General features: G+C 38.0%; 1 protein-coding gene and 1 long non-coding RNA gene across 2 annotated transcripts in view; one reads left to right on the forward strand and one right to left on the reverse strand.

The window, feature by feature from the left end:
* Positions 1 to 13,735, forward strand: part of LOC143773303 (uncharacterized) — a 233,686-nt gene that overhangs the window by 167,677 nt on the left and 52,274 nt on the right. The gene's annotated exons all lie outside the window — the stretch shown is intronic.
* LOC143773374 (olfactory receptor 2K2-like) lies at positions 4,225 to 5,172 on the reverse strand. Its single transcript, XM_077260846.1, has one exon. It carries the CDS (start codon positions 5,170 to 5,172, stop codon positions 4,225 to 4,227), a length of 948 nt encoding a protein of 315 aa, XP_077116961.1.

Raw genomic sequence — 13,735 nt, forward strand, 5'->3', positions numbered from 1 at the left:
TTTTGAAAAGCGCGCGTGTCCAGCCTCCAGTGACGTCCCGGCAACATGGCCGCCATTAACCAATCACAAGCCGGGACGTCACGGGAGGCTGGACATGCGCATATTTTGAAAAGCGCGCGTGTCCAGCCTCCCGTGACGTCACGGCTTGTGATTGGTTAATGGCGGCCATGTTGCCGGGACGCGGACCAATCACAGCAAGCCGTGACGTAATTTCGTCACGGCTTGCTGTGATTGGTCCGCGTCCCGGCAACATGGCCGCCCTGACCAATCACAAGCCGGGACCTCACGTAACCAAGTAAAAGCGCGAATTTTAAACAAACAACGCTGCCGGTTCCCTCGCTGAGGTCCCGGCTGCGTCGGACAGGTGAGTATAGCGATATTTTTTATTTTAATTCTTTCTTTTACACATTAATATGGTTCCCAGGGCCTGAAGGAGAGTTTCCTCTCCTTCAGACCCTGGGAACCATCAGGAATACCGTCCGATACCTGAGTCCCATTGACTTGTATTGGTATCGGGTATCGGTATCGGATTGGATCCGATACTTTGCCGGTATCGGCCGATACTTTCCCATACCGATACTTTCAAGTATCGGACGGTATCGCTCAACACTACATGCGACACATTCATTCCTGCACTAAGTGTGTCAAAGGTTGTCATAAATTTATACTCCGAGATTCTCCTGTCTCTCTGAGATTTGAAGCTACCTGTCAATACAAGTAATTTCAGTTCCATGGTGCTATGGTCAGGCATACAGAAATGTTTGGTAGATCCATTATTTTTTCTTTTATTGTGTGGCGGTGAGAATTTATTGTTGTTCTCAGTTTTTGCCCTGTCTCCTCCACATACAGACCCCCAGTTGGACATTTAGTACATATAATTAGGTACACCACATTAGAAGTGACGCATCTGAAAGTACCTGGTATCTTGTAGTCCTGATGTGAATTGGGGATCTTTATCTTTTCCATGGTCATTATAAATGGATAGGTTTTACATTTCTTCTGGTTGCAAGGAAAGGTACCTGCAGCTGTTGGAGAGGACAGGGAGCTTCTGACAATGATACTTCTTAGATTTGGGGGCTGCCTAAAACACAGTAGTGGCGGTCTGGAAAAATGGATTGTAATAGGGGCATCTTTTTGTTGTAAAGGTTGTAATTTCCGTGCATCTCCCCTTAGCACCTCCAGATTTGGATTGTAGGTGACTACTAGAGGTACCCGGTTATTTTCTTCTTTTGCTTTGTAATGTAGCAGGTGTTTCCTTGATATTCTGGTGGCTCTTGTGATCTGGTTTTCAATTGTTCTTGGATGGTAGCCCTGATTCAAAAAGGCCTTTCCGAGGTGACGAAGGTGTTCATCTCTATCCATTGGGTTGGAACATATATGATTGTATCTGATGGCTTGGCTGTAGACAATAGAGTTTATGTGTTTTGGATGGAAACTGTCCCATTTATGTAAATAGTAAGCACTTCAGGAGCATATTTATGTGGGTTGCAGAGGTTGCATTTCATGCTCCGATGTCTGTACAGAGGCCCCTCTGACTCATTAGAATAAGGCAGTATTATTTGCCAATGGTAAGTCAGGATGGGTCCTATTATAGATCTTGCATTGGTCCCATGAGATATAATTTATACCTTCTGGCCAGAGATGAGCAAATATTTTGAAATTTGAATTCACCTGTTTTTTGATTTGCTGCATATACATTCGAATTCCAGAATTTCCATTCTGAAAAGTCTGTAATTGCTCATCAATAAGGCGGAGAGGAGAAAGAGAGAGAGCAACAACTCTGCTGACCATGAGAGCTTACACTCTGCAGGCAAGAGAATGAGAAAAAAACATTGTTTATACTCTACAGCAGAGAAAGACTTACTGGTTACTCTGGAGATGGAAAACTACTCTGCCATACAATCTGTGCTCACTGGGTCCTACTGATCTGCAATGGACAAGGTACTGACCACCACAGTACAAAGTATAATAATCCATAAGATGTCATAATTGCAGGGCATTATGAGGAGGACCACACGGCCAAGCAAAAAGATGCTTCAGCACTGTTGGAAATTGGGCCTCCGCAGATCGATTCACTCATCGCTAAACCTGTCCTTAACTTTTGAGTAATTCTCTTGAAAACTACTATCTGATAATAGAAAGCTCACCAATTATTACTGAAGCCAAGAAGATTAACACCACTGCGAGGAGTTTGTATGTTCTCCCCATGTTTACATGGATTTCCTCTGGGTATTCTGGTTTCTTCCCACACTCCAAAAGACTTAATGATAAGGAATTGAGATTAGTGGTGTGATATAATTGAATAAAGTAAATATATAAATAAATATTGTAACACTTATCTAGTCACAGAACAGGTAATAAAGGCATAAGTCGTGTCTTATCGCTCATTTATATGGAGTGGTGTACAACTTTTTCATTTATTGTATATAAGACCAACCCAGGAATCTCTAAATCGATGAAAAAAAACATGTGCAATCAAGGTCTAGCCAATTAACCCAAGGATGAACGAAAAGTAAGAGGGCAAACAAGCATCAAGTCCTCCACTCCTAACATGCCTGGGAGATGAAGTACAGTGCTCTAATATTAACAGCACCAGAAGAAGACTCAATTTAATGTTTGCTATGTATCCCCTTTATTTATATGTATGCCTCCATCCCTTTTTTTGGTCAAATTAAAGGCACAATGACCGAAACCCAATGGATGCCATTATTGCCAACGTGGACAGTTTTGTTTGTTTTTTTTGCTCCATCATTTAATGAGTTTATTTCATACAAAAATTCCCTAATGCAAGACTCTAAACTGATATTTATATAACTTGAATATTTTTTCTAACTTGCCAAAATGAACAGTGCTAAAATAAGATTAGCTTTCAACTATTCTTGTGCTCAAAGGTGTATTTTGCAGTCTGTAGACCAGTGTTCTCCAAATTGTGGTTCTCCAGTTGTTGCAAAACTACCTCTTCTATAATGCCCTGACAGTTACCGGCTGGAGAGCTACAGCTTAGCGAAAACTGCTATACAAAACGAAACGAGTTCCAAATACCGAAAATGTATTCTTCTGCAGCCCCTTCACTTACTGCAGATGAAATACTCTCAACAATGAAGTTGTAACAATAAGAAGAGAAAGTCATGGAATTATGAAAATCACAGGATGGTTAGACATGTCATTTATAAGAAAATGATGAAAATACAGTAAAAAGAATTGAAACATCTCAATTTAGTCAGTAACGAGTGAGCGCCACACACAGAAATACACATAATTGCACGCTAGGCTGCTGTCAATGAGGTTATTAATGAGTTTCTTAATCTTGTCAAAGTGAAATTTACTGTACTGAATGTGGATGGGTGTTTGGGTAATCAATACCAAATGATATCTAGAATGGGCAGAATTGTTTAGTTGCACCCTATGTCTTTTTAGCCTTAATAGCCTTTTCTTTAATTGTTTTGACTGCTCCATTGATCACCAAAATGCCAGTTGAACAAATTTGCTTGAGCTTTTCTGCTGGTTTGTTTGAATTATAATTGTAACCTTAGCACCAGGCCACTTTCAAAAGGTTTAGCATGACTTTACGACATGACTTTACATAAAGTGTAAGTACTAGAGATTGGGTAATAAATTCAATGTAAATCAAATTTGTGTTTGCGTGCCATTTTAAACATTGACCCACCTGAGTGCAAAGCATGAAATCTTATTTGGCTTTAAGAGAGGCCTATGGACAATTACTATCCATTTACTTTTAGCCAAATATATTGAGGTCTCTTTGACATTGCAGTCTTTGATTTCAATAAAGAGCCAGAAAGGGATTGGATACAGCTCTAGGAGACCACAGGTTATTTAACAAATCTTTTCAAGAAAGACAACCGTAGTACTTGTGATTCTCAACAAATCAATTCATCGTGAATCAAACTTTTGAGAAATATTTGCCAAACCTGGTGAATTCGAATTTCAAAAGATTTGCTCATCTCTAATAGTAACACTTTACTAATAACACGTGCTACATTTTCATCACCCTAATTTTTGTAATTTTCCTCATCTTTGGAAGCAATGATCTATTTTCAGTGACACCATTATATTAAATATGACCCACTCTGCCATAAGAACTCATAATTTCCAAGTGGTTTAAAACAGATAAGATGGAAAAAAAAGATAATAATTAGTAAATAAATAAATAAATGTACGATATGCTATATTATATACTTTATACATAGTGTTACGATGTGTGACCTAAATTAATTTCCTAACTTTTAAAAAATGACTAAAAATGACCCTTCCTAATCTTAAAACATCTAAGACTTCTTTGTTCCTCAAACTATAGACTAGAGGATTAAGGGCTGGAACCACCGCCACATACAACAAGGAGAGCATCAGGTCTATTTCTGTGGAGCTTTTAGAGTCAGGATTCATGTAGACACTTAGAGAAGAACCGCAAAAAAGCAAAACAACTGTTAGATGAGATGAACAACTGGAGAAGATCTTTAGTCTTTTAGCCGATGTCTTGATCTTGAGGATAGCCGATATAATAAAAACATAAGAAATTAAAATCATGCCAAAAGCTATAAAACCTAACGTATATCCTTCTGATAATATCACAAGGTTCACATGTCTGATGTCACTGCAGGAGATTTTTAGGAGGGCTTTCATATCACAGTAGAAGTGGGTGATATGCTTGGAATCACAAAACCAGAGGTGAGATATCAAGAAGACGTATAGCAATGAGTTCAAAGCACCGATTGTCCATGGAGTAAGGGAAAGTACAAGGCATGCTTTCTTATTCATTATGATGCCATATTTTAAAGGGACACATATGGCCACATACCGGTCAAAGGCCATAGAAGACAACAATAAAAATTCTGTGTTAATACATGCCACAGACATGAATAGCTGGGTGAAACAGCTTGTGAAGGAAATCCTAGTTTTCTTAGTTATCTGAAAGTCCAGGAACTTAGGCAGAATAGCAGATACATAGGCCATATCCAAGGTAGAGAGGTTACACAGGAAAAAGTACATAGGAGTGTGAAGTCTTGGTGTCACCCATACAACAACTATAATAATCAGATTTCCAAGCATACATAGAAGGTACATCAATAAAATACTAAGGATAACGACATAAGAGATATTGTGATATTCGGAGAATGCTTGTAGGTGAAAATCTTCAAAAACTGAGGTATTCATTATTTTACTATAAATCTGGAATGTAATAGTGTAGGGAAATGTGGGCAAATGAATAAATTATTCTTTAACCCAAATGCATTTTTCTGCTATAAATTAGATTTTATTTTGAGCTTTCCTCTTCACTGTATGGCGGCTCTTCCTAAGTGAATGATCACTGTGATTGACTGTTTCCATCAATGTCATAGACTTGGGAAATGCTTGACCTCTATATCATTCAAATTTCTCCTAAATCTAGGTATGCAATGAGGAGGAACAGAGAAATTGAAACCCTTTTCTAGTGACTGGGGTCTAAGCCTGGGCATACACTTTAGGTGACTGCCAGCCAAATGATGCTTCTGCCAGTCGTTTGGCCAGCAGCCATCTTTGTCATCATGCTCGTACACAGAAGAGCTCTTTCAGATGACTGCTTCTGTGCTCTCTATGAGAAAGCTGCAGACTGACACGGGGCTTATTAGAGGGAGAACAATGAGATTAGTAGTCGGAAATTGAACATGAACGATTAACATCTTTCCGACCATTAGTCATCCGGCGCCCCCATACACATTAGACCATTGGCTGAACCCATAGATATTGGTGGGTTCAGCCAACATTAGTCTAATATGTATGGGGCTTATAAGTATTGTGGCTCCCAGAATTAAGATATTTATCACCTATGTTGTGGATAGATGGTAAATGTAGACTGTAAGAACTATTTAAAGAAAGTAAACTTCTGAAACAATAAACCCATATACCCCTTAAGCTAATTGAAGCCCTGCACATATATATTTTTAAGGGCTACTATGCATTAAGCCTTCAACTCCTTTATTTTCTGTGACAACCTACATTCAGTCACCACATTTGTATTTTGCACATGCACTTTATAATTGACTATTTTTTGGGGGGGATTGTTGAATGTTAGTTTGCTACAGATCTTATGTTGAACTATAAAAATTTATATTATAATATTGTTGTCCTCGCAATTGATGTCTAACAGGGTCCCTAGCCATAAAATGTCCCTGGTATCTTTTTATTAGTAAATCAATGTGTATGTTATTAAGGTCATAATAAAGATTGTCTATTAATTTTCTATCATTTTGTTTTTGTTGTGCTTTTTCTGGCCACCCTATATCATTCCTTACGTAAAGTGTTTGGGTGTCCCAGATGGGGTTATATATGCAGTGATAGCACAATTTATTTTTTGGATCACCTCCCTATATCTTACTCTATATCTTAAAGTAGTAGTTATGAAAAATTAAAGTTTGCCCTTCACAAAACAAGCCTCTATTAAACTACGCATACAGAGAAATGAAAATGTCATAAATGTTAAAGGCACAAAAAATGAAAATTAGTTTCTAAAAGTTATAGTTGAAAAAACAAATCATAAAAATATTTACATTTGGCATCATTGCAATCATTATGTGCAGGGAGTAAAGTTGTTATGGTATTTAATCTGCATGGTAAAAAATAATTGCAATAAGATAATGCCAGAATTACAATTTTAAGTACCTCTCTAAAATAAAATAAAAAGTTTTTAATATATTATGTGCATTCTAAAATGATGATATTTAAAAATTCAACACATCTCACTGAAAAAAATCCTTGCATACGTAAAAGCAAACTGTGCATGTCAGTCTTTTGAAAGCTTGAGCTCTCAAAACAAGAGGTGGGAAAAAAATAGTGTTGTATCCTTAAAATCTATGTAGACATTCACACATAATTTGTTTTATTGTTGATTATTTGTTTTACAAATGAAAAATTAAGAAAATGTGTAGATTGTCTTTGTCTCTACTGTAAAATATTTATCTAATGCACTTCAAAAATGTAACACATTAATTAGAGCTCCCGGTTCTGATGGCTCTCTCTGCTCTTCCTTTACCTCCTCTCGGTGTTTGAGATAACAGCAGGGAGAGGGTTGTATAGAGATCTCCATAGTGTGACAGAGGTCAGTTTCTACAGTCTACAGGAAGGGCATAAAAAGCAGGTTTTAGATAAGGAGGAAAGTGCATGAAGATTAAAAAAAAGTGAATAACAAGCTGTGCCGACTCTAAACTAATAAATACAGCGGCAGCCTAGAAACACACATAGAGTTCCTCACGTCCAGCCAGTATTACTGGAAGGGACACTGCTGCCAGAGAAAAATATGACACTTACATTAGGCTACAAACTGCATATCAAAGGGTCTTAAAATGAAGGAATGAATATTGCAAGAGTACGGTTTTATTAACTAAAATTAACCAGTGACAAACATAAAAATATTTTTTTTCCAGGTCAAAGGTGCTCATAGCCGTAAGACTTCCATGAAGCCATGCCAAAATAAACAAAAAAAAACAAACAAAATTGATTTTGTACAATATATCATACACAAATAATTTATTATTATATGACATTTACCTGAAAAGCTCAAAAGCCTCTCCACAGGCTGTTGCTCTGCCTTTGTTAAAATCAACCCTATTTATAATTTTATAAAGGTTTGGTAATACTCCCACAAGACCCATTTCTTCAAAGAAATAATCAGATATTCCCATGATATTACTGTGCAAATATTACATCTGAATAGTAAAGAAATAATTAGAGATTTGATGCTAATAGAATTTGTGTTAACATTGATGAAATTGACAGGTTCCGATTACCGTATATACTCGAGTATAAGCCGACCTGAATATAAGCACCTAATTTTACCGCAAAAAACTGGGAAAACTTATTGACTCAAATTTAAACCTGCTATACATTGTCCCCTCATCCCCATCCTGGTATGCATGGCCTCCTCATCCCCATCCTGGTATGCATAGTTCCTCATCTCTATCCTGGTATACGTGGCCTCCTCATCCCCATCCTGGTATGCATGGCTCCTCATCTCCATCCTGGTATGCATAGTTCCTCATCACTATCATGGTACACGTGGCCTCCTCATCCACATCCTGCTATACATTATCCCCTCATCCACATCCTGGTATGCATGGCCTCATCATCCCCATTCTGGTATGTATAGTTCCTCATCTCTATCTTGGTATATGTGGCCTCCTCGTCCCTATCCTGGTATGCATGGCCCCCTCATCCTTATTAGGTGCCAGGTGTAGCTGGTACCTGTTCTCCTGCATTTGAATTCCTAATACACCTTTTTATCCATTTTTAATGCACTAAAAAGCAGTAGCAAAGCAGAACAATACATTTTACATAAAAAAATCTCTGAAATCAGTATCAACCAGAGAGATTGTCCTTGCTTGTCACAAGCAAGTGTACTGGGTTTATGCATTTTTTTGTGCAATCCTTTATCTTAAGTGAGGAATAATTGTTTTTTTAAAAAGAAAAACGAAAATTGCCCCAAATCCAGATTTTGATTTGATTTAGATGTCTCCTTTGTTCATTCATAAAAAAATAAACTATTCACACTTCTATTTTTGAAAGCATCCTTATTTACAGCATTTTATTACACCTGCCTAAAGCCTTTGCACACCACTATATACAAAGATTCAGTGGTGTAAATTGAAACTTGTTTGCCCCATTGCAAAATCTCCATCAGGGCCCCCAACTATCACAGATGATCATAATAATATAGCGCTTTGTATATGACCCAAACAAACTCCACTTTTGGACTCCTCTAAGTTCCAGAGCCCGAGTGCAACTGCAGTAGCTACTATAGTTACGCCTTAGCAAGAATATTTTTTATGGACTTATGCCTAATAAACAGTATTTATATTAAAAATAGTGCTGCACCAGTGCTTTATAAACTGCTGAAATGCTACTTATTGTCGATTCTTAGGCTAGGGTCACATTGCGTTAGGGCAATCCGTTAAGCGCATAGCGCTAGCGGATTGTGCTAACGCAATGCTTCTCTAGGGTCCGCGTTCGGCGTCCCCGCTAGCGCAGATCCCCGATCTGCACTAGCGAGGAACGGACCTCGGGCGCGCCGCGGACGCTGCAAGCAGCGTCCGAGGTCCGTCACTCAAACGACGGCACATCGCTAGTGCCCGCCCAATGTGGGCGGGCGCTAGCGACGCGTTCACCATTACAGGCTATGGCGGCATTAATGGACTACGTTAACACCGCGTTATGCCGCGGTGTAACGTAGTCCGTTAAACACGGTCACGTAACGCAATGTGACCCTAGCCTAATACAAAGTGGTATCATGTTAGCTTGTGATGCAGTAGATTAGCCAAAACAGTATTAATAAGAACTACAAATTGCAAAAAAAAAACAAGCCCTCATCTAGCTTGACACTGAAGAAAAGATATAGGTCTTAAAAAACAATGATACAAACACAATTTTTTTCACAAAGTTCAGATTTTTTTTCAAAGCAATGCAAATAAATTAAAGAAGACATAAATCTGTTATTAGGGTAACTGAATTGTCTCCACGTCATTTTTACCACATGGACCCCATAAAAACATAACCCAAATAACACCCACGTGAAATTAATTTGATATTTTTTAGAACATTAAATCAATTGAATAGTGTCAATGAAAACTACAACTCATCCTTAAGAAAAGCAGCCCCATCACTATGTGGAAAGAAAAGCAAAATTTATGGCTCTTGGAAGAGGGGGAGAAAAACACAAAAGCTCAAAAAATTGGTTCTTTCAGGAAAAGATTAATTGCTTTGTTAATGTTTCTGTTGTGTTCTAGAAAATGCAACCCTTAACGACAAAGCCAATTTTAGCTTAATGGCCCAGCCAAATGTCTTAAATTTAACCAGTGTTACTAGTGTTACTTTATGTGGTAATAACTCTGGAATGCTTTTGTATATCCCGGTGCTTCTGAGATTGTTTTTTCGTGACACATTATACCTTATGCTATTGGTAAATTTAGGTTGATAAACTTTTTAAGATTTTTTATGAAAATATCTGAAATTTGATGAAAGTTTAGAAAAATTAAACATTTTCAAACTTGTAATGCTTATAGCTTTAACCAGATAGTCATACCAAACAAAATAATTAATAAATAATATTTCCCATATGCCTTCTTTATTTCAGTATCATTTTTCAAACATATTTTTTTTTCGATAGGATGTTAGAAGGGTTAAAATTTAGCAGCAATTTTTCATTTTTTTTTAAGACAAGTGACAATTCCAATTTTTTACGGACCTATTCAGATTTGTAGGGACTTTTAGAGGCTTATTTATCAGAAAACCCCCAAAAGTGATACCGTTTTAAAAACTGCTCTCCTCAAATCATAATAAACAGATGCTAGGAAATGTGTTAACTCTTCAGGTGCTATATAGGAATTAAGACAAAGTGGATTGAAAAAATGAAAAATTACATTTTTCCTAGGTTCCCAGTTTCATAAAGGAGTTAAAGGAGAAAATGGACCCTAAAATATATAATGCAAAATCACTTGATTGAGGCAATATCCTATTTGTGGTCAAAAACTGTTGTTTGGTCATACTGAAGAGAAGAAGCATTATTTGATATTTGGAGAAAATATTTGGCTGAAATAGACAGCACTGTGTCACATTTGCAGAACCTTTGAGGTAATGTCAGACATTAAATGCAGTAATGTGAGGATATTTCACTAAAGTGTTCCATAAAAAAATCCCCTAAAATTAATTGATTAGATATGCATTAAAAATAAAACCCATAACAAAAACACTGTCAAACACAAAAACGGCCCATGATAAAGCTAGAAAAGAACACTAATTTGACATAACCATGCCTGATGCCAAACATTAAATAGGCACTAACAATGCCCTACACCTTCCTATGATTTTACTACTTAGATGAGGAGGGTGTCACCTAAATAATAAATGATAAGGGCGCACATACATTAGCTATTGCTTTCAGAGATATGCACCCTATAAATTGTTAATTGGGCCCTCTCCGCTATAGTAATGCCAAACATGTGATCGCTTACTGTTGTTAAGGACCATTGTGGGGCTCAGAAGACGTGATGCATCTGAATTTGGGAGCACAGATTTTACTGGATTTTAGTTGAATGGGTGGGAGTCATGTCGCTTTTCCAGAGACTAGGTTCTAATAAAATGGGAAGGACAGGACCAGAGTTCAGATGAAGTGTCTGTCCTTACTATGCTCTCTAAAGTGGAGCTGGAAAAGGACAAGTACTGATGACACTAGTGAGGGAGATGCATCCAGGAATGGGGGATGTTAAGATATAAGATATATGCAAAAAATGAATATGTGATTATGAATATGTGAAATCTAAACTGCATTACTGTTATGCAGAATATACTAAAGGCACTTAAGGCACAAATTGGAGAATTAGTGTGAGCCCACCAGCCACAACATGGTCACCTGTCTTTGACCCTAAACCTAATATTTATCAAACTTGCCTCTAAAGTCGACATTTGTAAATGGCAGGAATGATCTAAAGCTAATTCTCCAAGAATATGATCAAATAGTCCCTTCACATAATTGAAATGGCTGCTTCACACTGCCATGATAGATTACAGTCTGAAGAAACTCTGCTCCAGAGACCTGTGTCTAAACTGACAGAGAAACTGTGTCATAAGCATAAGTACAAGAGAAAAAAATTATCTTTTCCTTGGCTGAATGAGCATGCAGTTTAGCTTGCAAAAAAAGAAGGCAAAAAGAGGAGAGTTAATAGCTGTCTACAAATTTCTGAAGGGCTGTGTGAGGGGTAGACATGCTTAGCTACTTCTTCAGGTAGACACAGGAGCACTTTGTTAGTGAAAAACCTGCTGGTGATGACAGTCAGTTTTTTTTAAATGTATTCTTTAGCCTTCTGACTGAGCACTCCGCCTCTTAGCCACAGGTGTTTTAATCGCAACAGGTCCATTACCCCTCCACAGAGAGAGAGAATGTTAGTCTAAGAAGAGGTTTCACAGGTACCCATTCAGATGGAGACATTTATTCTCAGCGAGGAAAGGAAAGCATAGGACCTGGTATACAAGAGATACCCTAAAGTGGCTACCAGGTACACATAAAATTGGCCATTTTTATGCGCTAAACGCTCTGATTTTTTATATTTCTAGTGCAGTAATGCAGTTCAGTTTTCATGTTTCATGTTTGCATGTTTCAGTGCTGCAGTGTGCTGCCTTATTTACTTGACTGTATATGAGTTGGTGACTCTAGGTTCAGCACCTGTTCACACTTAGTCTATGTTTGGATGTGACGGTCAGTTTTTTTAAATGTATTCTTCAGCCTTCTGACTGAGCACTCCGCCTCTTAGCCACAGGTGTTTTAATCGCAACAGGTCCATTACCCCTCCACAGAGAGAGAGAATGTTAGTCTAAGAAGAGGTTTCACAGGTACCCATTCAGATGGAGATGTTTATTCTCAGCGAGGAAAGGAAAGCGTAGGACCTGGTATACGAGAGATGCCCTAAAGTGGCTACCAGGTACACATAAAATTGGCAATTTTTATGCGCTAAACGCTCTCATTTTTCATATTTCTAGTGCAGTAATGCAGTTCAGTTTTCATGTTTCATGTTTGCATGTTTCAGCGCTGCAGTGTGCTGTCTTATTTACTTGACAGTTTATTGAAGTCAGCATAGACGAAGGCAGGGTTCAGGAAAACAAAAGGAGAGCCTTCCTGGCTAACAGAAAACAAAAGAGACAAAGTTCAACAGTCCTTTTTCTGCAGGTTTCATCCTTCAGACACCACACACTGTCATCAGCTTCTCATTGGAGATATGTGGGAGTACCTCCTCTCTCAAGACACCCACACAGGCTGTTTTTCATGTCCAGGTATTTAATCAGGACCATGTGATGATCAATTGATCGTGACATCACCGCAGGTCCTGCTAGTACACATTCAGGTTTTGGCTCTGCAAGAGGGGATACAGTGAGCACCCTCCCTCCCACCATATGGGTGCTCACATAAAATCAGCCCATTGTAGCTTTAAAATTAACTCTCTCAGCACTTAGCATGTTGGAGGCAAAAACAATCTGACTCTACATCACTGACTGTAGAATGAGCAATGACACATATTTCCCTTCAAACACTGTGCCAATGACTCTGTCACAGTGTAGAGGGATCATCCTTATTCTCATTTGCATATGGAAACATGAGCCACAATGGAGAGAACCTGAAAGGGAGAAGGTACAGATTAGACATTAGAAAAACATTTCTGACAGTGATAGTGATCAATGAGTTGAACTGGCTGCCACTAGAGGTGGTGAGTTCTCCTTCAATGGAAGTCTTCAAACAGAGGCTGGACAGACATCTATCTGAGATGGTTTAGTGAATCCTGTGCTGCATTGAGCAGTGGGTTGGACACGATGACCCTTGAAGTCCTTTCCAACGTTAACATTCTATGAGTCTAAGATTGATGAGGGAGCTGCTCAGTCAACTAAGTGCGGAAGCAGTCATTGCTTCCAAATGCATACTCAACTGGTCAACTTTTTGTTTCTTAATTAATTATTTTTTTTAATTGTCGATGTTCTATGTACAGCGCGTGAAACAAATACTGAACATGTTGTTAATTTTCTAAGTAAATATACACTGCTCAAAAAAATAAAGGGAACACTTAAACAACAGAATATAACTCCAAGTAAATCAATCTTCTGTGAAATCAAACTGTCCACTTAGGAAGCAATACTGTTTGACAATCAATTTCACATGCTGTTGTGCAATTAAAATAGACAATGGATGGAAATTATTGACAATTAA

Source organism: Ranitomeya variabilis, chromosome 5, assembly GCF_051348905.1.
Source record: "Ranitomeya variabilis isolate aRanVar5 chromosome 5, aRanVar5.hap1, whole genome shotgun sequence".
NCBI lineage: Eukaryota > Metazoa > Chordata > Amphibia > Anura > Dendrobatidae > Ranitomeya > Ranitomeya variabilis.